This window comes from Myxocyprinus asiaticus, chromosome 11 (genome assembly GCF_019703515.2).
Source record: "Myxocyprinus asiaticus isolate MX2 ecotype Aquarium Trade chromosome 11, UBuf_Myxa_2, whole genome shotgun sequence".
Classification (NCBI taxonomy): Eukaryota; Metazoa; Chordata; class Actinopteri; order Cypriniformes; family Catostomidae; genus Myxocyprinus; species Myxocyprinus asiaticus.
Genome location: NC_059354.1, coordinates 5,247,640 through 5,275,465, shown reverse-complemented (window position 1 = coordinate 5,275,465; position 27,826 = coordinate 5,247,640). Strand labels below are relative to the sequence as shown.

Sequence of the window (27,826 nt, the reverse complement as noted above, 5' to 3'; positions counted from 1 at the left end):
GTGAAACTTTGTAATGCAGCACTTTTCGTACCACTGTCTCCTTAAGATGAATCACTTATGATGTATGTTGCTTTGGATAAAAGTGTCTGCCAAATTAATAAATATAAATCTATCTATCTGTCTGTCTGTCAATATTTAATTGTTAATTTTAAATGTAATTTTTTTTGCTAACTGACTAATTTTACATTTTTGCTATCATTTAATACAATTATTTATTGAAAAAATATGTAGATCTAAAGATTATATTGTAATGAAGTCATGTACCATTTGTATTTATCCTTAAAATGGCTTTAAATTAAATTAACAAATGTAATTCAAGGCATTAGGTGTTAGATAGTCTTAAGTAGATTTTAATATGAGCACAGAAGTAATTTAGGCTTGTAATTTCATTGCAGTTGTTTGGCAATAGGTTTCAATTTCTTTTATTTATGCATTTTTTTCTCTGTTCACTGTAAAAATAAATGAAGTACATTAACTTTTGAGTCTGCATTCGTTATTCATACGCACAACTGTTTAAATAGCCTCTAAAATAATGTTGGGCAAATGAGGACATAAATTAGGTTAGAATAATGCATGTCCGCCCATAGAATATTATTAAAAGCAAAAAAACAAACAAACGAAAAAAAAAAAAACAGCATTTCCATGGGAACGGTGATCGATCTTGGGGAGACGCTGATCACGGCAATGATTTACTCTCCCATTACCATCTGCTTCATTCTGATTGCACTCCCTACTTATTCCTTGTGTTTCCCCTCATTCTTTGCCCGTTTATGTTCACTGTCATGTTAACGGTGCTCTCTTTTATATAGTTGGAGTGTGCTCGTGTGTCTGTTGTTTGCCTGTCTGTAGAGGTGCGGTTACCTTCCTGTTTTCCATCGCCCTCACCAGTTCTGTGCCCAGTTCATGTGGAGGAGGATTCCTCTGTCTCTGCCCGCGTCTCTGGAGTATATCATCTGGGCTTTGCTTCACACCACACCAGCTTCAATGGACTCTCTTCGGATTGTTCCTGACTTCCACAATGCACACACTTATACGAACACACCCTTCACTAGCCCATTGCGGCTTGCTGGATTTCAGCCTTCTGAGCCAGCGCCGGGTGCTGATAAGGATCTTGACATCGAGAACTTTGTTAATAAAACCATTGAACCGTCAACTCTGCTTTTGGGTCCTCTGCACTTTCAGTGCTTGGGCCCTAATAATAATAATAATCCTGAGAAGAACAATAGGGTCTCTGCACTTTCAATGCTTGGGCCCTAATAATCCTTAGAAGATCAATAGGGTCTTCACACTTTCAGTGCTTGGGCCCTAATAATCCTTAGAAGAACAATAGGGCCTCCTCACTTTAAGTGCTCGGGCCCTAATAATCCTTAGAAGGATGATAGGGCCTCTGCACTTTCAGTGTTTGGGCACTAATACTACTACTAATAATAAAACAATCATTTAATATTATATAATTGTTATTATGAGTATTATTTCTACTTTCTGAATAATAAATTTTTATACAGTAGTTATATTTTTCTGTCTTCAATTTCACGCATCCAGTTGAATCTGGTTTCATTTAAGCGGGACTTTAATTTAACAGACTTTTGAGTCCTTCCTGTTTTTGACAGTGTTATATCAGGCTTCCCATTAATGCTGGGATACACCCTTCGTGACACTCGAGCTGAAATCTCTGAGCTGCACCGGAGGAGTTCATTTAAGTGTTAACAGCCGTTTATACTCTAAACACATTCCATGTAAATTAAGCACCAGTAGTGTGTGTTGCATTTGTGAGTGTGTGAGCATGCGTGCACGTGTTTGTGTGTGTGTGTGTGTTTGTGTGTGTGTGTGTGTGTGTGTGTGTGTGGGAATCATATGACAAAGCAGAGCGGCACCTCTTGTTCATTCTGTAGTGTGCAGCACATGTGACTGTTATGATATTTAATTAATTACATTCTTCTGCTGTTTAATGATCACACTTGGCCATATACATTTTTTTATTTTCAAATTGTCATTGATTTAATCTTAAAACTGTCACATCTCATATCATTTTGCTAATGACAGCATACTGTAATATGGTACCAAAATTAGCAACAAGATGATATCGTACCGTTAAAATGTTTTTGGTATCACGATACTTTGTTAGTACCGGTAAACCACACAACCCTTGTTGGTTGTAACACTTAGTTTTTACACACAAGTGACCCTAAATCAAATATCGACCTGGTTAGATTTGCTCAGTCCTGTCTAGCTGAGCTGAGAGGCCAGTGGAGGTGGATATTGTAGTAGGCAGGGGCGTCAGAAAAGCCTCAACATCTTTAGGCTGTTTGAAGAGCTTGCCGCCTTCGTATTGCACCTTCAGGATCACTGGGTTGATCATCGCAAAGCCAATTCTCCACTTGCGGTGCCGCGAATGCTTGTCTCTTGGAAATCAGATCTCTTTTTTTGTTCAATTTAGTTGTAAGACATCAGTCCACTTTTCATTCACAAAGTTATTTTTTGGATCCCATTTAACTTAAATATTGTTATAAATTGTAAACAAATACTAATGATGACAATAATAATAATAATAATAATGAATTGTTATTAATATTGACTTTTAATTTTATTTTTAAATACAACAGTAAAATATTTAAATTGTGCACTTTTTAAACCCTCACGTGTTTATTTTGACATTCTAAACTCTCCAGGAAGTCCTGTAAGTGTCTGTTTGTAGTCAAGTTCACAGTAGTTTAATTCGCTTCTTATTCAAATTCTGGTAAAATGCACCTCCAGTGCTGTTCTAAACGCCTATTATAAGTGAACCGAACTATTGAGCATCTGCATCTGAGATGTTGTTCTTGAGTAGCGCTCAAATATTGTGCACGGCTGTGAAGGCTAAAAATAGCCACGAGTGCATCACCAGCCTGTGCGTGAATTTGCGTCAACAGAGCAGCACTATTCAATAACGCGCTGCGCATTCTATTTATTTACTTATTAAACAGCCTTTTGTGATTCACAGAACTATCGCACATCTTCAAGTGGCTTTGAATAAAATGAACGAGTCATATGAACAGCTTTAATGGTGTTTTTATGGTTCTTTTATGTCATTTTTGTAGCTTGACAGTAGCGAACATGACTAACACACAGTATCGGATTTGGATTGGGCTCGTCAGACCGATACGATCCGTCTAAAAGCTTCAGTTTCAGAGCCGATACCGATCCAGGTATCAGATCGGTGCATCCCTAATCTTCACCTGGCCATTCTTAAAGTCGATGTTCAACAGAGTAGATAGCCAGGATTTGAGAAACGAAACTGGGTTCGTACCCTCCTCACCCTCTAGCAGGCCAATTATTCTGATGTTGCACCGTCTGTTTCTATTTTCCAAATCATCCAGCCTCTCAAGGGCCACGTCTAGACTCTTTTTAATCCGACCTCGCAAGCAGCCATTGTCAATTCTGTCATTTTTGAGGGTGAAGCGCGCACTCAGCTCTGAGACAGGAAACATTAGCGGTCTTCTTTTTCTAAGTGAGTGTACATCACGTACACCCTCCACAACTATGATGCAATTTAGGGTTATTACTGAGGCTGATACACCAAAAAACTCAAAGGTTCCACCGGAGCTCAGCGATAGCACGTCTACTCCGCCATTTGCGGTGACCCCTAAACATATTGTCTTAAAGATGATTTTTCTTTTGAAAATGATCACTTTTGACTTGTCCATGTTTAGTGGTAAGGCTCAGTTACTGCAGTAATTTTCTAGAATTGGGAGTCTTTCACATAATCACTCAGTAGGTGAGAGCAGCAGTAGGTCATCTGCGTTTAGAAGACATTTGATTTCGCTGTCCTCTAAAGTAAGTCCAGGGATAGAAGAGTTTTGAAGCGTTGTGGCCAATTCATTTATACGTATAAATATTAAATAAAGTTGTGCTTAGACTGCAGCCTTGATGAACTCCCTTATTTTGGCTGAAATATTCAGTTTGTTTGTTGTTTATTTTAATGCAGCATTTGTTGCCTTTGTATTTGTCGTTAATTAAATCATAAACCTTTCCTCCTATTCCACTCTGAAACAGTTTTAAGAACAGTCCATCAAAGGCCTTTTTAAAATCAATGAAGCAGCCAAATGTTTCACCTTGTTTTGTTTGGTGTACATGTTTGTGTAAAAGTGTGTGCAGTGTGTATATATGATCAATTGTTGGCATGAATCCAATTTGCAGTTGTGTAAAGTCTTGTTTTCTTGAAGATATTGGACTAATCTGTCATTTATAATACAGCAGAATAGTTTGCCAAGGTTGCTGCTCACTGTAAAGCCCATGTAGTTGTTTGGGTTAAATTTGTCACCTAGTTTGAAGATTGGGGTGATTTTGATTTTCTTTTTCAAGAAAAGGAGTGTCCTGATTTAAATAATTTGCGAATGGCCTCTCTCATTTTTGGGCTACTATGTTTCAACATCTCATTGCATATTCCATATGTGCCACAATATATTATTTCTTTAAAAAAAATAATTGTTGAGGGTATTGATCTTTTCTCTAGGGATGCACTGATCCAATACCTGGATCGGTATCGGTTCCGATACTGACGTTTTTAAATGGATCGTGTATCGGTCCGACGAGCCCGATCCAAATCCATTATTGTGTGTTAGTCATGTTCGTTACTGTCAAGCTCCAAAAATGACATAAAAGAACCATAAAAACACCATTAAAGCAGTTCATATGACCCGTGCATTTTATTCAAAGCCACTTGAAGATGTGCGATAGCTCTGTGAATCACAAAAGGCTGTGTTAAATATATAGTATGCGCAGCGCCAGTGAATGGTGTTGCTCTGTTCACACAAACTCACGCACAGGCTGGTGATGTACTCACAACTATTTTTAGCCTTCACAGGGGTGCACAATATTTGAGCACTACTCACGAACAACATCTCAGATGTAGATGCTCAATAGTTCGGTTCACTTATAATATGCATTTAGAATGACACTGGAGGTGCATTTTACCAGAATTTAAATAAGATGCGAATTAAACTACTGTGAACTTGCCTACAAACTGACACATGCAGGACTTCCTGGGGAGTTCAGAATGTCAAAATAAAAGCGTGAGGGTTTAAAAGTTAAAGGTGCACGATTGAGATGTTTTACTATATATTACTATTATAATATATTATTATTATCATTTGTTTACAAATTATAATAATATTTAAGTTGAGTGGGTTCCAAAAAATAACTGTGTGAATGAAAAGTGAGCTGATATCTTACAACTAAACTGAACAAAAAAGAGATCTGAATCCTTTAAAGTCCAGATACAAGTTTGAAAAAAAAAAAAAAAGACATACTGGAATTACTGTTAATTTTGCTGCTACATTATCCAGTATTCTAGTTAATAATAGTGTACATTTATACTGAAATAATGTGCAGTTAGATGTTTGTGTTTCTTTACATATTAAAGAGTACTCCCAGTTAGTTCCACACAATAATATTATAACAGATATTCTAAACTGATTATGCAAAAAAAACAGCAACACTGGTATTGGATCGGTATGGGCTAGAGCCCAACCGATATGGGTTTTTTGAGACGATACCGATTTTAGAGAGGGAAAATTCACAGATTACCGATATGGTGGCCGATATATCTAATTTTTGAGCTGGAATGAAAACAGACCTTTTCTATGTGGATTTTTCACTGATTTTGCACTGATATGACTATGCAAAGGTACTCAGAAGGCTGCTTTCTTAAATATTTTTAATCAAAGAATATTTGACATTATTATTATACATTTGTCAACAAATTTTAGAAATGAACACTGAGAAAATAAAGAATAAATCTAAAATGCAATAAATAGCTAAACAAACATCAGTATTACTGTTTAGTATCAGTCAGATGCTGACTGTTAAAATAAAAAAAATAAAAAAACAAATAGCTAAATAAACATCAGTATTACTGTTTAGTATCAGTCAAATGCTGACCATTAAAATAAATAATAAATAAAAATAAAATAAATAGCTACATAAACATCAGTACTGTATGTTTAGTATCAGTCAAATGCTGACCATTAAAATAAAGAATAAATAAAAATACAATAAATAGCTACATAAACATCAGTATTACTGCTTAGTATCAGTCAAATGCTGACCATTAAACTAAAGAATAAATAAAAATACAATAAATAGCTACATAAACATCAGTATTACTGCTTAGTATCGGTCAAATGCTGACCATTAAAATAAAGAATAAATAAAAATACAATAAATAGCTAAATAAACATCAGTACTGTATGTTTAGTATCAGTCAAATGCTGACTATTTTAATACTGCCAGTCACTTATTGGCATTTACACCTGCCGAGTCAAGATAAACAGAGGCAGCGGTGTTACACCTTATTCTGCAATACAAGTTCAGGGGAAACTTTCAACAGTGGAAAACCAGACTTTTAAATATTACATTTTATAAATGACACAACTGGAAATGTTCAGTTGAAGGGGTACCAAACTGTGAATCCTGAACAAAACAGTTTAGTGAATACATGTTTACTCATTAACTTCCACTCAGATGACAACAATGAAAGTAGCTACGTGATTAGCTAGTTAGCTATAAGCTCGTTGTCACAGAGAGTAAAAGACGGACGTTGTTTATTTTACTTTCCAGCATTGTGTCTCACCAACTAGGTAACAACGTGGCATGAAATCAACACTAATCAGACACAATCCACCACTGCACCGTTGTCTGTTGAGCTGCAAAAAGATGCTCTAATGCTTACCTTTCAATCTGCTACACTACTGACTGCACTGACAAACTATAGCTGGCTAACAGCAAACAGACATGAGTGACATGGTTTTCAGGGACAGGGTTATCATTATATTAGTAATATTGAAAAGGAAAAATGATGAAAAATGAATGTCAGTGTTTATTAACTTTCCAGTATGTATTTCACAAACTAATCTTACCGTGAAGAGTCAGCTGAACTCCACCCTGACTGCAGAGCCACCATCAGTTCAGAGCCAGCTCTGTAAACAATGGAGTCGGAGCTCGCTCTGCTGGACAAACTAAGTAATGACACCAATTCTAAAGCATTGATTTCTGCATTATATGTTCTGAAAAAAAGTTTTCATATTGGTAAAATATACGCTGATACCGATATATCGGTGAAAGGCTAATTTCGGCCGATAATATTGGCCGACCGATATATCGGTCGGGCACTAGTATCGACCAATACTGAGATTTCCGATATCGGAAGAGAAAAAGTGGTATCGGTTCCTTCAGTGTTATGGGGGTGTCCAAATTATGTAATTGACACGTTATTGTGTATTCCAGATTATATAGTTGGGAGGTCAGAATTTTTGGGGTGGGGTTTGGTTCACTTTGTGTATAAAGGTTTCCAAAATGTTCTATCCAGGTATTTGGGTCACCGATGGGAATTTGTTCTTCTTTTCTGGACTTATTTAAATTTTTGTGTTCTAAATTCTTAGTTTTAATTTTGATCAACTGCTTCCTCAATCTTGTTGAGCTTGGTTCATATGTTTTACTCTTTTGCTTTTTAATAGTGACTTGTACGTTTTAAGAGTTTGTTGATGCGGGGGCCTGGGTAGCTCAGCAAGTAAAGACGCTAACTACCACACCTGGAGTCGCAAGTTCAAATCCAGGTTGTACTGAGTGACTCCAGTCAGGCTTCCTAAGCAACCAATTGGCCCGCTTGCTAGGGTGGGTAGAGTCACGTTGGGTTAACCTCCTCGTGCTCGCCATAATGTGGTTCTCGCTCTCGGTGGGGCGCATGGAGAGTTGTGCATGGATGCTGTGGAGAATAGCGTGAGCCACCACACACACTAGGTCTCCGTGTTAACGCGCTCAACAAGCCACGTGATAAGATTCGCGGATTGACTGTCTCAGAGGCGGTGGCAACTGAGATTTGTCCTACGCTACCACGAGGACCTAGAGCACACTGGGAATTGGACATGCCAAATTGGGGAGAAAAGGGGAGAAAATCTTTTGTTGATGCATGGCACAAATAGATGGCACCTCTCTCTCTCTCTCTCTCTGAATCTGTGCTGTCAGGCTGTATGACTCTGGTTGTTTGTGCTGTGAGAGTCAGAGCAGAAGTTAATCTAAATCAGATTACTGTCAGTAGTTTAATCTGTTGGCCTGTAATCTGAATTACTGTCATTTGTTTTTCTGCTCTCGAGTTGTTGACAAACATGGAATAGCTGTAGTTTGAGGGAAATTGTCCCTAAAAGTTAGCTAAATATGACAAAACCTTCCTTTGGGGACATTTGAGGAAGTCAAGATAATGTTTAATAATGTATAAAGATTTTAACTTTGCAAAAGTGCATTCAGAAAGTATTCAGACTCTTTCATTTTTTTCACATTTTGTTTTGTTGCAACCTAATGCTAAAATGCTTTAAATTATTTTTTTTCCACATCAATCTACACTTCATACCCCATAATGACAAAACAAAAACCAGATTTTTGATAACTTTGCAAATGTATTAAAAAGAAAAAAACTGAAATATCGCATTGACATAAGTATTCAGACCATTAACTAAGTACTTACAGGGCTCAACGCTAAGGATTTTTTCTACTGGCCCAATAGGGGGCCGTATTTTTCAAAGTGCAAAGAATTTTTTACGAATGTCATGAATTTAAGTCAAGAATATTGTTTTTCTCAGACATCAACAAAATGTGCCTTTTCATAAATATGTCAAAATATTGATGTATGACAATTAATTTTTTAAACTTCACACCCTTCATGAGGGTCTAAAGGGATCCTCAATGTTTCATGTTTTTTTTTTTTTGTCATATGACAACAGAATGGTGAACTACATGTTGGTTTCACCACTTTTGATTTGGTGGACAAAAGTTATTATATTCATAATATTTTAAATTAAACATTTTTATATTTTCAAGAAATAATAATAAAGGATTATTTTAATGCCAAATGTCTTTTTCTTTTTTTCCAAGAATTTCAGCTTTCAATAAGACTTTCAGATTTTGTCTTCAGATGGTTACACCGCATGACATTTTTGACTTCAAGCCCCAGAATATAATTAAAAAATATATCAAAATGACTTTGAACCATAACTGAAAACATGTTCAGTGTGTGTTAAAGTAATTGTATTGTGTAAATTGTGTAATAATTTAATAGTCATGCCATTGAAGAAAGATTGCTCAAGCATGCTTTTCAAGCAAACCGTTTCACAAAAAGATTTTAAATGATAAAACAATTGATGTACTGTTTAAAATGAAGACCAAATAATGCTACATTAGATCAGAGAGGATGTATGTGGTAATTATGTTTAAAAAAATTGAGTATCAAAGTCATTGTGTTGCTCTATTTTCTATATTGTCTTCGCATATATGTTTTCGTTGTGACCCGGTTATAATCTCTGTATAAACAGTTAGCTATGTGCTTCTCTGAACAGTGGTTACATTGTGCTGTGAACTCCTTAAGATCACGAGCTTCTGTGTGATGTATCAGGACTCAAGCAGATGGCAAGAAAAGCTGGAGTGAAGAATAATTCTGTTCTTTAATCTTCAGTCAGAGTGCTGACCAGGTTAGGAGGACCGAGGCTCTTTCTTTTTTGTGTTTCAAGTGCACGGTTCAACTGATTGTTTTCCGTTGTTCATTTAAGAGCTGTAGAGAGCTGTCTTTTTGCTCAGATCAGTGGAGAGAGTCAGGTGCTGGTCGCTGACAAAAGACAGATTAATGTAGTGTGTAGGGAGACAAACGTGACTCCTGAAGCGAGGATCCAGTTAATCTGTCTGAAGAGGCGAAGACGGGCTGACAGACAGGCGACAGTCAGGGTCCTGAGACCAGGTGAAAGGGTTCTCTCTCTCTCTCTCTCTCTCTCTCTCTCTCTCTCTCTCTTCTCCACAGCTGTGTGTCTTTCTAGATATGTTTTACTGTTTGCTACTGAGGATGCAACTAAGGCAATAAGCCACCTGAGGTTGTGCATTACAGTGAATTTACCACATGTAGTGGGTGTTGTGCCCAAAATCACCTTAATCATGGTAAAAGCACATACTTTTATAAAACAGTGCCAGAATTCTTGGAGTCAGTGACAGATAGTGTGATAAGAAACTTCTGATGTAAACTGCCTTTGGCATCCGCCACAGACCACTGTCTATTTAAAGACATCTGCGGAGAGCTGTTGTTGAAGCGACGGGCCATTTTTCCTGCCCTTTGACATTGTCCCTAAATAATAGCCTATACAAGAAAAACCCTGGGAAACTTTACAAGGTTCTGGGGTCCTGACATTAACTTGTTTTGTTTGTGTTTTGTCTGTGATGTGTGTAGCATCATGTCGGATAAAAGTGAGCTGAAAGCTGAGCTGGAGAGAAAGAAACAGCGTCTGGCTCAGATCAGAGAGGAGAAGAAGAGAAAAGAGGAGGAGCGCAAGAAAAAAGAGGTGAAAACACACAACACCCTACTGTTTACTTTCTTTTAAAGGAACAGTTCACCCAGAAATGAAATGAAAATTCTGTCATCCTTTACTCACCCTCATGTCACTCTAAATACGCTTGAATTTATTCCTGCCATGGAATTTCATGAAAGCTTTATATTAGAAAAAATAGGCAATTAGTCATTCACTGATAATCTTGCCCTTTGCTGTAGCTCTCAAATCTCATTTACGCCTGCTTTCAATTTAAAACATTTAAATGTATCAAGTCACAAGTAAGCATGAGATGTGCAAAAACCATTGGTGTAGTCATATGGATTGGAAATTCATGCAGGTTTGGAATGATATGAAGGTGAGTAAACAATGACACAATTTAAATTTTTTGGTGAACTATAACAAGTTGAATAGTAGGGATGCACCGATACCACTTTTTCTCTTTTGATCAGATTCTGATACCGATCCAGATCCGAAACCAGTGTGTATCAGTTCAGAAAATGTTTACCGCATTTTGTGGAACTAACTGGGGGTACTCTTTTATATGTAAAGAAACACAAACCTCTAACTACACATTATTTCAATAGAGATGTATAGTCTATTAAGAAAAACTTTATTGTTTACTAGATAATGCAGCAGCAATATGAACAGTAAATCTTTGTAAACAAATAATAATGATGATAATAATAAATGATTATTACAGTTATTCAACCCCCCTGACCAGAAATACATTCTGGTGATGTGAATTAAAACACATCAACTAAAACCTCAGTAAACAGTCAAAGTAAGTTTTTAATACATATTTGAGTGATTTTGAGAAAAAAGAGTTCAGTTTACCCAAATGTTAAAATAAAAAAGAACTAATTCTCTCCATAAATGTCATGTCAAAAGTATTCAACCCCCAAAGTCAAAAATATTCAACACCCAAAGTCCATCATTTGTGGAGTATCCTTTATCCTTAATAACAGCAAATAAATGTTTCAGGTAAGTGTTCTCAGGCTTCAGACACCTCACTATTAGAAGTTTTACACATTTCTCATGAGCAAAAGCTTCCTGCTCATTGACATTCTTTGGTTTCTGTGCTGCCACTGCTTCCTTGAAATCCCAACAAAGGTTTGCAATGGGATTTTAATGATGGACTGAAAGACTCATTTAAGGACATTCCACGACCTATCCCTGAATCAGATTTTGGACAACTTGGTTGTATCCTTGGTGTTATTGTCTTGCTGGAAATCCAGTGATCACCGAGCTTCAATTTACACATTGAAGGCATCACATGTTTCATGCCAAAATGGCCTGATACTTGAAAGAATCCATGGTGTCAGTCACATAGTCAGGATAGCCATTTCCTGCTGCCGCAAAACACCCCATAACAGGACTGACCCACCTCCATGCTTGACTGTGGGGATGGTGTCGTTCTTGTCATCACCTTGTCATCACATTGTCATCTTACTCCAGACGTACTGCTGACCCATGGGTCTAAAACTCATTTTCAGTTTAGTGTCGTACGTCTACAAAACCTTCTTCCAGGACTCCACAGGTCTTTCCTAATTACTTCTTGAATATTCAAGTCAACATTTATCTTGGTGAAGTTTTGCTTTCTTCCACACCCCAAGAAGGTTGCTGTTGTACCATATTTAAGAAATGTATGAATGGTGCTGCCAACTTGGTCTATTGGAAATTAAAGTGCCTTGAAAATGTACTTTTAGCCATGACCTTTCCTGTGTAATGAAATAATCTCCTCTATTAGCTTTTGAGACAGCTTATTTTTTATTGCATTTTTTGCATAGAAATAAATTTTTGCTTACAACACTAAACTTACATTTTAAAACTTAAATAAGTGCCATTGCAGATTGATGACTTAATTTTGTTTTAAAACAATTACTTGTGAAGCCTTACATATTTAAGAAACAGCTACATGCAATAGGGGTTGGATAATTATGACATGGCTGTATTTTAAAAAAATCCTGCTATTTACAAATATTAGGTTATATATTCACACTAGGGGGGTTGGGTTGAATAATTTTGATTGCAATTGTATTATTGACTTTTAGAATTGTATAATATGAGAGTAATATATATTTAAGTTGTGCACCTTTAACTTTTAAAACCACTGGCTTTTATTTTGAGGGTTTTGACACTCCAGGAAGTTCTGTAAGTGTTTGTATTTGGGCTAGATCACAGTAGTTTAATTCACTTCTTATTCAAGTTCTGGTGAAATGCTCCTCCGGCTCCATTCTCAATGAATGTTAAAAGCGAACTAAACTATTGAGCTTCTTAAACAACTTAAATGGTGCTTTTTATGGGTTTTTTTATGTCATTTTTGGAGCTTGACAGTAACAAACATGACTAGCACACAGCATCATATGTGGATCGGGCTCGTCGGACTGATAGCTGATTCGGTGCATCCCTAGTGATTAGTTAGTAATGCATATTCCCAGTATGTGCACAGCATCACATCCAACCTGACTGCAGTAAATGGTGTCAGATTACTATTTTTTTTTTTTTTTTTTTTTTGCGAACAGTTGATTTATAGAAAGTTTGTTTTCTTTCATGCAGCGTAATAAATATACTGTATAATGAAGTGTGTTTACCATTTGAGTAACTGTGAGTGTTTTGAATGTTTGAGGCGGAGCTGAAGAAAGAGGCCGCTCCCCTGGAGGATTCAGATCTAGAGAAGAAGCGTAGAGAGGCCGATGCTCTGTTACAGAGTATGGGCATCACACCTGACGTACCTGTAGGTAGGTCACCTGCACACCTGAGTCACTGTAGTTCAGCCTCATGCCCACAAGCCGTCTGATATATATTGCACATGGGCTTTCCCAAATCACAAGCTCTAATCTGATTGACTGGCTTTAAGCATTTTACCAGAAGTCAGGGTGTACAGGTTGTTACTAGTCAATTTTACAAGGTACCAGGCTGATGTTTTGAGACACGTAGAAACAAGCTCAGCTACATATATCCTGCTTTGGATTCTGGTGTTTTACCCAGCCCCAAATGTTACTCAAAGCAAACTGAGGTTAGTTAAAACCACAGTAAAGCATACTAAAACTATGGTTAGTTATAACAGTGACGTTCCTTTGGAGTGCTACCAGCTTATGTAGAAAGCAGTGTACTTGTACAGTGTACTTCACTGCTTGAGCACATGAGGGCAGAAGTGCTCCACAGTAAATTTGATAACCAGCGAGAGACTCTTATTTGGTAATTTCATCAACCGCTTAGCTTAGTAGGTGAAATTTAATATTTATTTATTTACATTTTCTACAGATCTTTCAACTGAAATGTTGAAACAGACTTGAAACCCTTACAATCTGTTTAAATTTTAAGGTGAAAAACAACTATGTAAGTTAGAGCATCTGACCAACACAAACTGACAATCAACAGATTATATCATACACATCTATATCTATATTCAAAGTATTCCAGTTTATATGTAGTTGTTGTTCTAAAAGGTTTGTTTATTTTGGTCATTAAAAAAAAAAAATGACATTGTCTACCCATACAGAGCTGAGCAAATAGGAAGTGTACTGTTCTTTTAGTGTGTGTGTGTGTGTGTGTGTGTGTGTGTGTGTGTGTTTTCCTGAATGTAAATAATTGTGAATAACTACAATGGTCCCAAAATGGATTTGCCCACTTCAGCCATTCAAAATATTGTATTGGTTGTCATTTATTTTAAAGAAAGATAGTAGTTTTCAAGTCAAACATTTCACAAAAAGATGTTTTTAATGTTGAAGTAATAAAACAAACCATGAAATTGGTTCTAAGGAAAGCTCTAGCATCAGTTGTTTGTAGATCACACTTAATTTGTATCCAGTGGAATAACATTCAGACTTTGGTAAGTGTGTCCAAAGCCTTTTTGCAGCCAGTGCACCATATGTAGATAAAAACAAAACAAAAAGTATGTTTATTTCTCCCTCTCTTCAGTTCCTGCACCAGTGTCTCCCACAGCCAAATCTATAGGCACTCCAAGTGAGGCAGGTAGCCAAGACTCAGGAGATGGTGCCACAGGACCAAGGTATTCTCTCTCTCTCTCTCTCTCTCTCTCTCTCTCTCTATCTGAGCAGGTGGGAAAAGGCTCTGGTGTGTAAATCGCTGTAATTAGCTGCTTTTCAAATGGAACTATGATAATTTGCTGCTGGAAAACCCCTGAGAATAAAGGAGAAACATGACGACATGAGTCACTTTAACTCAAGAAACCCGTTAAATTGCACTAAAATTGCATCCAATCACAGAAAGACACAGTTTAAATGCCCTCCAAGAAGAATTTGAGATAAATCTGATTGGAAACTTTACTCTGCACTAACAGAGCTATGTCAGCATAGGAAAAGGTCCAGTTTAAGCTGCTAGCTTTGTTTTGGAACATGGTAGCTGGTCTTTAGCTGGTCCAAGCTGGTCTTTAGCTGGGAGACCAGCTTAGATCAGCTACCAGCTTGTCATACCAGCTCAAGGTGGTCAAGCTGGTTTTTGGGACATGGTAGCTGGTCGACCAGCTCATGACCAGCTTGGACTAGTGGTCAACCGATATATCGCAGAGGCTGATAAATCAGCCGATATTCTGACTTTTTTCATTATCGGCATCGGCCGATATATTTTCCTGTTTGGACGATTTTTTTCTTGAGGGCGCCAAAAATTTTCTGCTTGCATGTGAAGCGACTGAGACATGCAAACGACCAGTCATGGTTCGTTTGGTTGTTACGTGCATCGTGTTACTACAATAGTAGACCGATGTGCAACACAGTCTCATTTAAAAGGTCCGCATATCAGAGCCGCGGCCGATGCGTTTGAGCTCATAATGTTAAAGTGCTCGCCTGTTTAATTCTCCCTCTCTCTCCTCAACAGTTCCCTGTAACTTTTAACTGTCTTGTCTAATGATAAAAAGGCAAATATCAATAAAACTAATATCATATACCATCTACAAATATGCACATATCTCGTTTAAATAGATGTAATAAACCAACCTCACACAACTTTAGCAGATCCAGCGTCCTGTGGAGCGCTCATTTATTTACCTCTAAAGCACGTATTCTATCAGCCTCTCCTCAGCAGTTCCCTGTCACTTTTAACTTTGTTTTTTAACGATAAAAGGCAAATATCAATTAAACTTCTATTATATACCGTCTGCAAATATGCAGTATCTCGTTTAAAAAGATGTATTTCACAAACCTCATGAAAATCCAGCGTTTTCTTCCCATCGAGCGCTCATCTAATATCTTCGTCTGAAGCATGTATTCTATCAGCCAGAATCAAAAACTTCAGGGTCAGGATAAATAGTTCCTCTGATTCACAAATCATGACGGTAACTCCGTGACAACCCAAGTAGGCGATCCAGGCCGTTTAAACTGTCAGGAGATGGATCTACACGAGTGCGTGAGTGCAACTTCAAGGCTGCATATGAAACCAGGAAAATGCTGCCTCTGGAGGCTGTATACGGAGGTATGGTGAAAATAAGGTACTATTCAAACTGTTTGGAGACCAGTTTCCCAGAATTCCATTCATTCAAAACAGATGTCAGTTAAGCCATTAACTGATTAGGCAGCAAGGTAGCAAGACAGCTGCCTACGTTTTCTGATGCAGCCCAAAGTAAAAGCGCTTCTCGTGTGCTGTAAGTAAATGTCATATTCACTATTCACTGTATGTACAATTGGTTTGATTTGGTATTTTTTTGAGTAAATGTGATTGCTAACGTGGACATGCCATCTATGGTTTCGGGACTACTGTGTGTACTGTTATTCCTTCTTCCTAATATATTAACAATTTCTTCATGTGCAAATAAATTACTAAAATTTGATGACTAAACAGAAATGTGAAGAAACTGCTATCTACCATTTAAAATACAATATCATTTGTTTTGTTTTGTGTGAAATTTAGTAAATATAGTGCTAAATAAGAGTTTTTTATTATTATTATTATTTAGCAGTTTTATGTTTGTTATTTACTATATTAAATTGTGTGATATATCGGCATTGTATCGGTCTATCGGCCACCATGCTCTCTGGATATCGACATCAGCAATTAAAAAACCCATATTGGTCGAGTGACTCCAGCCAGGCCTCCTAATAAACCAAACTGGCCTGGTTGCTAGGGAGGGTAGAGTCACATGGGGTAACCTCCTCGTGGTCGCTATAATGTGGTTCTCGTTCTCGGTGGGGCACGTGGTGAGTTGTGCTTGGATGCCGCGGGGAATAGCGTGAAGCCTCCACACGTGCTATGTCTTCGCGGTAACGCGCGCAACAAGCCACATGGTAAAATGCGCAGATTGACGGCCTCAGACGCGGAGGCAACTGAGATTCATCCTCCGCCACCCGAGTCACTACGCCACCACGAGGACTTTGAGCACATTGTGAATTGGGCATTCCAAATTGGGATCACTGACGAAAATGAAACTAAATACTGACAATGAATGTAGCTGATGTGTATGGACATAACTTACCAACAAGGGGAAAAAATACACAGCACGCACACACACATACAAACACACATGTGCACTAGGCAAAGTCACTTGGAACCAAATAATAAATCACATCTTTTAAATTCGCTGCCCGGCATTAGCATAATTGCGCAAGTGAAAAGTTATTTCCGTTTGTCGAAGACTCGTTTATGTAGCCAAGTAAAATGTGCTTTGTCAGTCCGATAGCAATCTGGTAAGTAAAAACGCGTAAAATGACCAAAGTGGTAATACCCCCATAGTTTCACAGAATCTGTCCAATTTGACGACATTGTTTTGACTCCTGAGTAATGCCATCATCTCCGACTTCGTACATGCTAAAACCGTTAATCTAAGAGATTTGTTCACACACAGACCACATCTAAGCTTATACGTTTTTGTTTGAAAGTACATTAATTTCCCACGTTTATGCCTTTCATCGACATTAGACTGGCCTTTGCCTCCTTTCGAAAACTTTCTCCATAACTGTATACTTTGGAAAATGATAACGGTTCAGTTTTCAGACTTAACATCAGCATCAAAGCATAACTTTTCCGGTAATGTTACAATGTGTCATTCCAATAAAAAACGGGTTCTACATGACCTCTACACTGAAATATTATGTTAATTCTCCAGAAAACGCTGTATGTGTGATAGCTACTATACTGTATCAGTCAATAATGCTCTACAAGACCAAAACACAGGAACTATGCCAACGCTGAAATGGAAAAATGTCTTTGAAGTTTTTTGATTGTCCAGCCAGATATGTAGAAGTTGTTTGTTACTGCATTTCGCTTTTGCAGGACAGGAAAGTTTGGACACGCTTGACTCAGTTTGTGTAGATTAAGGTCAGAACCGAACCTGCATCTCCTGCATGAGCATCAAGTCTCAATGTGTCTGGAGCATGTGGGTGAACCACTATGCCACGTCTTCCTACTAGTAAAGCGTTATGAATTAAACATTACAAAATATGTCGATTTTTATCCTACATCAGACCTGTGCAAGCAGAGTGGAGCTGCTCTGGAGAGTGTTTAACCCCTGATTACACACACACACACAATCACAGATGCCCCCAGGTGCTCCGTGTCCACTCATATCCTGCACCGCTTTACCACTTCCTTACCAACCTCAAACACACATTACAGTCATACTCGTGTTTAACACACTCGTGACCACACACACACACACAGTCTCATGTTGTACTTCTGCTGATGTGGGTCAAGCAAGGTTCACAGTGTATGATTCGGCAGTCTTTGATCGCTTAGTGTGACACGTTCACAGATGGCCAATTCAGTGAATCTTATCCTCCATCAAAATTCTGGCAGTATCAGAAATTTTGCGTCACAGCCGTGCAGTGTGAGTGCTCCTACGAAAGCCTGATAAGATGAAACACCCAGTCAGCGATGTCAATCGGGACAATTAGGACCACAGTTTTGGCTACGATGTGTTTCGCACAGTCTGGCATAATGTCACACAATGTGCCATGGCTTTTACCAAAGATTTCACTGGGATAATATCGTGCAGTCTGACAAACAACAATTGTAAAGGATCGTAAAAATCGTACAGTGTGCACCAGGCTTTAGGTTTAGTGTCAAGTACTGATTAGGGCTAAATAGATTTTTCTTGCCGATTCATTGTCATAAAGATAATTGCTAATTGTGGTTTTGTTCTGTATAAGGTTAACATTCATCTGAAGAAGTGATGTATTCATATTGAACTTAAATAAGATGTCTCTTTCTTTATTAGTAAACAAATATTCCACATAGTAGAATAATGACATGATTAATAGTATTTCAAATATATTACATAGTTTTTAAAATATTAAAATATTTGCAAGTTATACAAACATCTGTTGATGTTATTGGGCTGTTTTATCCCCATTTTGTTTAACCCCTTCAGCTCTGCTACATGTTGACTGCCGTCTGCTATTTTTCACACATACAGTGACCAAATTGCAAACTATTGGTCTCATTTTACAGAAAATCCCCCAAATTATATACAAAAGATTCCAATAATTCATAAATAATATTGTATATGTTTACATTCCTATGATGAACATACAATGTTTTTATCATGTCTTTGAAAGTCTGTTATTCAGGCTCTGTTTGCTCTTGTGTCTCTACTAAAAGTGTTACTCCATTCCACTAGATGGCAGCAAGTAATAGGAAAAAGACATTTTCCAGTATCACCTTCCATCACAATCCACCTTTTTCCTGAACGCGGAAGTGTTCCACGATTCGAGTGTTTTCAATTTCCATTCCCCTGTGTTTTCATTCACATCAGCGTATATTCTTAGCGGGTAATGTAATGTTTAAGGTATTACAATTGTAAAAATTGTCAAAAAAGGTTGAGATGACCATTTTTATTGACAGTGCCTCAACTGACATTATACAACCTGACATGAAGCGATGGTCTGAGGTTAGTTATGTTGATATCATTAATTACTTTGAATTGTTATGACCGCCAACAACTGCACAAGTTGAGCCTGAAAAAAAATTTAATGATTGGTGTTCTCTGTCTGTATAGCTTGTTTCAGTAGTTTTTAAATTCCATCTCGAGACCAGAAACAGAAAACAGGCAATTTGAATCATCATGGCGCTGCCCAGTGATTGCTCAGGAAAACTGTGGATATACAGATATGAAATGCAGGTGGCGCTCTAATGCAGCTAAGTACTTGCCATGTGCTCGTCCATTGACATTCAATATATTTTGTGATCCCATGCACCTTCCCCACTGGTTCGTCAAATAGCTTGAACTTTTACATTGTAGGCATAAACTTTTTACTCACTCTGCTAGCGAGTTTAAACCAAAATGTTGCCATATTGGTGGTCACGTTTGGCTTTGAAACTAGCATACTTGTGTTCAGGGGTATGCACTTTTATTTATTTAGTATTATACCACGGGTCTATTGAATGCTTGATTCTGATTGAATAACAGACGTTCTAATGTGTGCAACTATTTTTCAGTAAACGCACGGCTATGAAGTAGTTCCAGGTCTTGAACGTATAACGGTTCCATATCACTTTGCCGTACAGGCTACCACAGCAAAGTAACCATATAACACAAAGACATTAGCTAAGCAAATCGGATAAGAATGACAAACAGTGTCTATTTTAGCTTAAATTTATTTCAATTTCTGTTGAAAAGCACCCTCTCTCTCTCTTTTGCTCTCGTCTCACACACTGACACACATTCATACGCACACAGACTAATATTGAGACTCGAGTCACGACCAATAAACAGCCTTGATGTAAGCACACCCCCGCAACTTGATGAACATAACAGTTTCTGTATTATCCGAAACAACTTTTAATATCTATGTAAAGCAGCACCCCCCCTCCCCCTTGTCTTTTGCTCTCACACTGACACACATACATACGCAGACACACTCGAGTTGCGACAAACAAACAGAGCCTTGAAGTCAATGCATTCCCGCGACTTGATCAATACAACAGTTTCTACAGTGCATCCGGAAAGTATTCACAGCGCTTCACTTTTTCCACATTTTATTATGTTACAGCCTTATTCCAAAATGGATTAAATTCATTATTTTCCTCAAAATTCTACAAACAATACCCCATAATGACAACGTGAAAGAAGTTTGTTTGAAATCTTTGCAAATTTATTAAAAAAAAAAAATGAAAAAGAAATTACATGTACATAAGTATTCACAGCCTTTGCTCAGTACTTTGTTGAAGCACCTTTGGCACCAATTACAGCCTTGGCACACCTATTTTTGGGCAGTTTCTCCCATTCTTCTTTGCAGGACCTCTCAAGCTCCATCATGTTGGATGGGGAGCGTCAGTGCACAGCCATTTTCAGATTTCTCCAGAGATGTTCGGTCGGCTTCAAGTCTGGGCTCTGGCTGGGCCACCCAAGGACATTCACAGAGTTGTCCCGTAGCCACTCCTTTGTTTTCTTGGCTGTGTGCTTAGGGTCGTTGTCCTGTTGGAAGATTAACCTTCGCCCCAATCTGAGGTCCAGAGCGCTCTGGAGCAGATTTTCATCTAGGATGTCTCTGTACATTGCTGCATTCATCTTTCCCTCAATCCTGACTAGTCTCCCAGTTCTTGCCGCTGAAAAACATCTCCACAGCATGATGCTGCCACCACCATGCATCACTGTAGGGATGGTATTGGCCAGGTGATGAGCGGTGCCTGGTTTCCTCCAGACATGACGCTTGCCATTCAGGCCAAAGAGTTCAATCTTTGTTTCTCATGGTCTGAGAGTCCTTCAGGTGCCTTTTGGCAAACTCCATGCGGGCTATCATGTGCCTTTTACTGAGGAGTGGCTTCCGTCTGGCCACTCTACCATACAGGCCTGATTGGTGGAGTGCTGCAGAGATGGTTGTTCTTCTGGAAGGTTCTCCTCTCTCCACAGAGAAATGCTGGAGCTCTGTCAGAGTGAAAATCGGGTTCTTGGTCACCCCCCTGACTAAGGCCCTTCTCCCCCGATCGCTCAGTTTGGCCAGGTGGCCAGCTCTAGAAAGAGTCCTGGTGGTTCCAAACTTCTTCCATTTACGGATGTTGGAGGCCACTGTGCTCATTGGGACCTTCAATGCTGCAGAAATTTTTCTGTACCCTTCCCCAGATCTGTGCCTCGATACAATCCTGTCTCAGAGGTCTACAGACAATTCCTTGGACTTCATGGCTTGGTTTGTGCTCTGACATGCACTGTTAACTGTGGGACCTTATATAGACAGGTGTGTGCCTTTCCAAATCATGTCCAATCAAATGAATTTACCACAGGTGGACTCCAATCAAGTTGTAGAAACATCTCAAGGATGATCAGTGGAAACAGGATGCACCTGAGCTCAATTTTGAGTGTCATGGCAAAGGCTGTGAATACTTATGTACATGTGATTTTTTTTTTTTTCGTTTTTTATTTTTAATACATTTGCAAAGATTTCAAACAAACTTCTTTCACGTTGTCATTATGGGGTATTGTTTGTAGAATTTTGAGGAAAATAATGAATTTAATCCATTTTGGAATAAGGCTGTAACATAACAAAATGTGGAAAAAGTGAAGCGCTGTGAATACTTTCCGGATGCACTGTATATTATCCAAAACAACTTATAATATCTGTGGAAAACAACACCCTCCCCTTGCTTTCGCTCTCACCTTCTTACACATGGACACAACACTTGATATTGATGGACACCCGTGATTTAATAAAACAGTTGGAAAGCTATATACAAGAATTTCTCCTGGGAAGTATACTTTAACTTACTTGGCATTTTAAAGCGATGTAACTGCTAACGAGATGCAGCAAACTAGAGGAAATACCACACGCGATCTCTTTCAGATTTCTGTTTCTGTTTCTATTTTCATATGTTCTGTTTATATTGTGTGTATAGAATTGTTTCTGTAACTGAAGAATTATTACAATTATTACATGTGTTTTAACCCGCTTTCATAACACCCCTCTCTCCCTCTCCCTCTCCCTCTCCCTCTCTCTCTCTCTCTCTCTGTCTGTCTGTCTTTCTCTCTGTCTGTCTCTCTCTCTCTCTCTGTGTGTCTGTTTGTCTCTCTAACCCTGTCTCGTGGCTGTGGCACTAACAGGACTCTGCACTGGGACTCTGACCCCTCTACTCTGCTGCTTCACTCTGAGCTGGGGTACTGCACTATTTTTCTGCTCGTTTCTCCTTCATTTCTGGTCTTTTAAGAAGTGATGGTAAATGATTCGCATTTCTCTTAACAATTCTGGTTTCTTAACGGTTCCACCAAAATTCTTATTTTTAAGAAAGAAATATGTGGAAATAAATGCAATTCTAATTACATGAACTGCCCTCAGCATAAGATCATTTTAGATTTCAACAAAGCATATGTGTTACAATTAAGTGATACATTTAAAGGGATAGTTCTCCCAAAAAAAAAAAATTCTCATCATTTACTCACCTTCATGTCATACCAGATGTGTATGACTTTCTTTCTTCTGCAGAACACAGAATATTTTATTAGAATATTTCAGCTCTGTAGGTCCATACAATGCAAGTGAATGGTGATCAGAACTTTGAAGGTCCAAAAGCACATAAAGGCAGCATAAAAGTAATCCAAATGGCTCCAGTGTTTAAATCCACATCTTCAGAAGTGATATGGTAAGTGTAGGTGAGAAACAGATCAATATTTAAGTCCTTTTTTTATAATAAATCTCAACTTTCACTTTCCACTTTGCATTCTTCGTGCATATCGCCACCTACTGGGCAGGGAGGAGAATTTATAGAAAAAAGGACTTCAGTATTTCAATGTTTTAGTCCTTTTTTCCTATAAGTGTCCACTTTAACTTTTACTTCCACATTCCTCTCTCAATTTGTTTGTTTTTTTTTTTTTTTGGCCATTAGCATTTTTCATGCATATCGCCACCTACTAGTCGGGGCTAGTCAAAGGTGGAGAATTATGGTAAAAAAGGACTTAAATATTTATCTGTTTCGCACCCACACCTATCATATTGCTTCTGAAGATATGGATTAAACAACTGCGGTCTTATCGATTAAAGAGTCTAGAGCTGTCACAGATTGGTGAGATATAAACACTTATTTCATGAAACATAGGAAATAATTTTGCATTCCTTTCCGTGAAAAAATCACTTACAGCACCTTTAAGTGTCAGGAGCCTTAAGTACAACATTACATTCAAAAGAACCAGCTCATAAGAGTCTTTTTTTCGGGAATCGAACTACACTAGTTGTGGAATAAAACTAGCGCATCAGTTTTCATTGTAACCATCTATACGTGGCTACACTTTCTACTGTGTGTGTGTACTTGAAAATTTGACCTACAGATGTGATTGGATCACAATACTTTTCCAAGACATGTTGAACCTCTGTTACATCTGTATTCATCCAAAAGGGATATTAATACAAGGTGTAAAGAGAATCTTAGTTTGTCACCCACTGTGTGTGTGTGTGTGTGTGAATTTTTGATAGATGTCAGTCCCTTCTGATGGTTACTTAGTATTCATGTTTTCATGTGTTTGTGTGCTCATCCAGACGTGGGCCGCTGAAGTTGGCCATGGCGAAGATGACCCACGTAGACTTTCCACCCAAAGAGGTAGTGTCTTACACCAAGGAAACGCAGACACCCACCGTGACAGAGCAGAAAGAGGGTGAGTTCAGTTGCAATCTCACAAACACAGTCCCAGGCTCCTGAGCTTAGAAATGCCAGTATAATGTCTGTTTGCTGTCACTTATTTTTTTTAAAATTAATTTACAACATCAGTCTTATTAGGCCGATAGTAAAGCAGATAATATCAGGGCTAAGTTCCTCGAGTTCAGACAGAAGGTTTCAAAAGGATTAATTCAATTAAATTCAGAATGGCTTTGTTGGCCTAACTGTAAACAACACAGTATTGCCAAGCTGTGTGTAAATAAGTCATATTAAAAATGACATTTCAACTGTACATTATATTGTTTTAATGCCCAATTTTAAGTCTAAAATACTATACTGAATCGTAGTTATTATTTTTTCTCAGTATAGATGTATCACAGTGTTTATTGACCACAGCATAGAAATAATAATAATAATAAAGTATTATATTATACTGTATATATCATTCATTTATACAGTGTATATATATATATATATATATATATATATATATATATATATATATATATATATATATTAGGGGTGTAACAGTACACAGAAGTCACGGTTCGGTATGTACCTCGGTTTTGGGGTCACGGTTCGATACGAGTTCGGCACAACAGGAAAAAGCAAGAAATCCAAAATGCAAGGTTTCTTTTCATTTATTTTGAACAGACAGTAGTGCAAATTACAGTTTGTTCCACCTAGCGGCATTTAGTACCCCCTGAGGTAGTTGGTGCAGTATAGCCTCCTTTAGTGTATTAAGCACTAAGCAGTAAACAGAATACATTCTTGCATAGGCCATATTTTTTTGTAGGGTTGATAAAAAACAAAAGGTATTTGGTCACAATCAGCTACAAAACTGAAAAGCATCTCTTGTGTTATAAAAGTACAAAATAAATAGAATAATGAAAAATAAAACTTGTGCATTAGGAGAAGCCATTCTTGTTTTGGGTTGGTGCATACATGGTCTCTTCTTCATCTGCTCTTTTTCCTGTTGTGGCGGTTACCTAACAGCGTTGCATTATCTTGCGCGCCCCCTTCTGGATTGGAGTGGATCGCCTGTGACTGACTCAGATGTATTCTTCGTCTGACTGCATGCACCGAGCCGTGACGTCAGTACCGTGACGGTTCGGGACGAATACATGTTACACCCCTAATATATATATATACACACACACACACCAAAAGTTTGGAATAATGTACAGATTTTGCTGTTTCAGAAAGAAATTGGTACTTTTATTCCCCAAAGTGGCATTCAACTGATCACAGTGTATAGTAAGGACATTACTGATGTAAAAAACAGCACCATCACTATTTTTGATCAAATCTAGACAGGCCCCATTTCCAGCAGCCATCACTCCAACACCTTATCCTTGAGTAATCATGCTAAATTGATCATTTGGTACTAGAAAATCACTTGCCATTATATCAAACACAGTTGAAAGCTATTTGGTTTGTTAAATGAAGCTTAACATTGTCTTTGTGTTTGTTTTTGAGTTGCCACAGTATGCAATAGACTGGCATGTCTTAAGGTCAATATTAGGTCAAAAATGGCAAAAAAGAAACAGCTTTCTCTAGAAACTCATCAGTCAATCATTGTTTTGAGGAATGAAGTCTATATAATGCTTGAAATTGCCAAAAAACTGAAGATTTCATACAAAGGTGTACACTACAGTCTTCAAAGACAAAGAACAACTGGCTCTAACAAGGACAGAAAGAGATGTGGAAGACCAGATGTACAACTAAACAAGAGGATAAGTACATCAGAGTCTCTAGTTTGAGAAATAGACGCCTCACATGTTCTCAGCTGACAGCTTCATTGAATTCTACCCACTCAACACCAGTTTCATGTACAACAGTAAAGAGAAGACTCAGGGGTGCAGGCATTATGGGAAGAATTGCAAAGAAAAAGTCACTTTTGAAACAGAAAAACAAAAAAGAAAAGGTTAGAGTGGGCAAAGAAACACAGACATTGGACAACAGATAATTGGAAAAGAGTGTTATGGATCTTAACCCCATTGAGCTTTTGTGGGATCAGCTAGACTGTGAGGTGCGTGAGAAGTGCCTGACAAGACAGCCACATCTATGACAAGTGCTACAGGAAGTGTGGGGTGAAATGTCACCTGAGTATCTGGACAAACTGACAGCTAGAATGTCAAGGATCTGCAAAGCTGTCATTGCTGCACGTGGAGGATTTTTTGATGAGAACTCTTTGAATGAGTTTAAGAAGTTCTGAAAAAAAAATCAAATTGTAATAGTAATTTTTCACATTATTAATGTCCTGACTATACATTGTGATCAGTTGAATGCCACTTTGGTGAATAAAAGTACCAATTTCTTTCCATAAGAGCAAAATCTGTACATTATTCCAAACATTTGGCTGCCAGTGTAATGTATTCAAAAACCAGTTAGTATTCTGGTTAAAAAGAGGGGACCAAAATATGAATGTGTGACACTTATTTTGAATCACTGTCAGTCTGTTTTATTTTGTGTCAGTTAAAAGTGGCTCCCAAACAAGTTTAATTGTATAAAGTGACTCTGTAATGCTGAGGATGCAGGTCAGCTCAGATACATGAGCCCTCGGTACCACACACTGTGATTGGAGGCCAGCATGATTGACACATGTCAATCATTTGCACCCACAGTTAGAGCACAATCCTCTGATTTGTGTGTGTGTGTGTGTGTGTGTGTGTGTTAGGGCTGGGCGATAGGACGATGTAATCAGATATCGATGTCTTACAAAGATCCCGATGCTAATTGCAAACAGATGATGATCGACAATATTGGGAAATGGCAAAACCATGGATCTGGGAAGTCGGCAAATACGTATATTAAACAGTGGCCAGGGTGTGAAACTAGCACCTGCCACCCACCAAATGTGAGGAGACTGAATCCAGTTCACAAGCTCCTCATTCGAATGTAGGCCTATTTCATGCATGAGTAATTTTGCTCATCTACCCGCAACAGGCGGGCGACCTGTAAGACGTCTCGGAGTGACACATGACAAGAAACGCTGTTAGTCACAAAGACATGCACTTGAAGAAACACACTTTATAATATTTTTGAGCAGACAAAAGAAAAGTCGTCAATGCTTGTGTTCAGAGGCATGCAGCACGAGCCTGTCTTGTGGTACACACACATGCAGGCATGCAGCATGAGCCTTTCTCGTGGAACAAGCGCATGTAAAGAGTTTTGACTCTTTTTTTCTCTGTTTCAATCATCTTAAAACTGTTTGCCAGAATAATGTCATCTATGAGAATGCTGCAAATTATCTCGATCATCTCAGGAGGTGCTTTGAGTTTAGTTCGCTTTATTTCCACGCGGTTGGCATGCATTGTGAACGCAACTCTGCAGTTTCAGTAATATACATCTTTGTATTAAGGAAACAAAGACAAAAGTGATTAATCATAAAATAATACAAGACACTTTCACCTTTAACCTAAAATGTAGTATTATTTTTTTTTTTTTAGGCAGCATTAACTGTATTACCGAAAGGCGAAACAGACACAAATTCAATAAGGGCACACATTTGGCAGCATTATTTTGGGAACACAAGGGGATTTATTAGGATTTATTATTATGATTATTATTATCTTTACATTTATAATTGTCTTTAGTTCTTATTCTGTAGGCTATTAGTTTTCCACCTGCTGACTGATATGTGCTTGATGGAAAATGGAGCCGTTGGAGACGGTAAATGTTTAAATAAGGTGGTTAAATACGATTTTTTGATCACTTTGTTATTTTTTTGCTTTTTGCAATTAGTTTTAAGTGCAATTTGAATTTAGAAATGTCTTTTGTTTATGTTTTTCGTGTTTCAATAAATGAATAAAATTTTTAAAGCAAAATCAATAAAGCAAAAAAATTCACCGACCTTCGGCAGGGGGGTTGACGATACAACCGTATATTGCAGTGTTTTTTAATACGATTATCGCTAAAATAATTTTTACATATCGCCCAGTTCTACTGTGTGTGTC

General features: G+C 37.9%; 1 protein-coding gene across 2 annotated transcripts in view; it reads left to right on the top strand.

Moving 5' to 3' along the window:
* Window positions 1–27,826, top strand: part of LOC127448065 (dynein, cytoplasmic 1, intermediate chain 2a-like) — an 81,223-nt gene that overhangs the window by 7,091 nt on the left and 46,306 nt on the right. For both annotated transcript variants that reach the window (XM_051710342.1, XM_051710341.1), the window contains 4 exons: window positions 10,241–10,352; window positions 12,967–13,078; window positions 14,262–14,352; window positions 23,750–23,865. In XM_051710342.1, coding sequence (XP_051566302.1) covers window positions 10,245–10,352; window positions 12,967–13,078; window positions 14,262–14,352; window positions 23,750–23,865 — 427 coding nt within the window. In that variant the 5' untranslated portion in view covers window positions 10,241–10,244. The remainder of the gene's footprint in view (window positions 1–10,240; window positions 10,353–12,966; window positions 13,079–14,261; window positions 14,353–23,749; window positions 23,866–27,826) is intronic.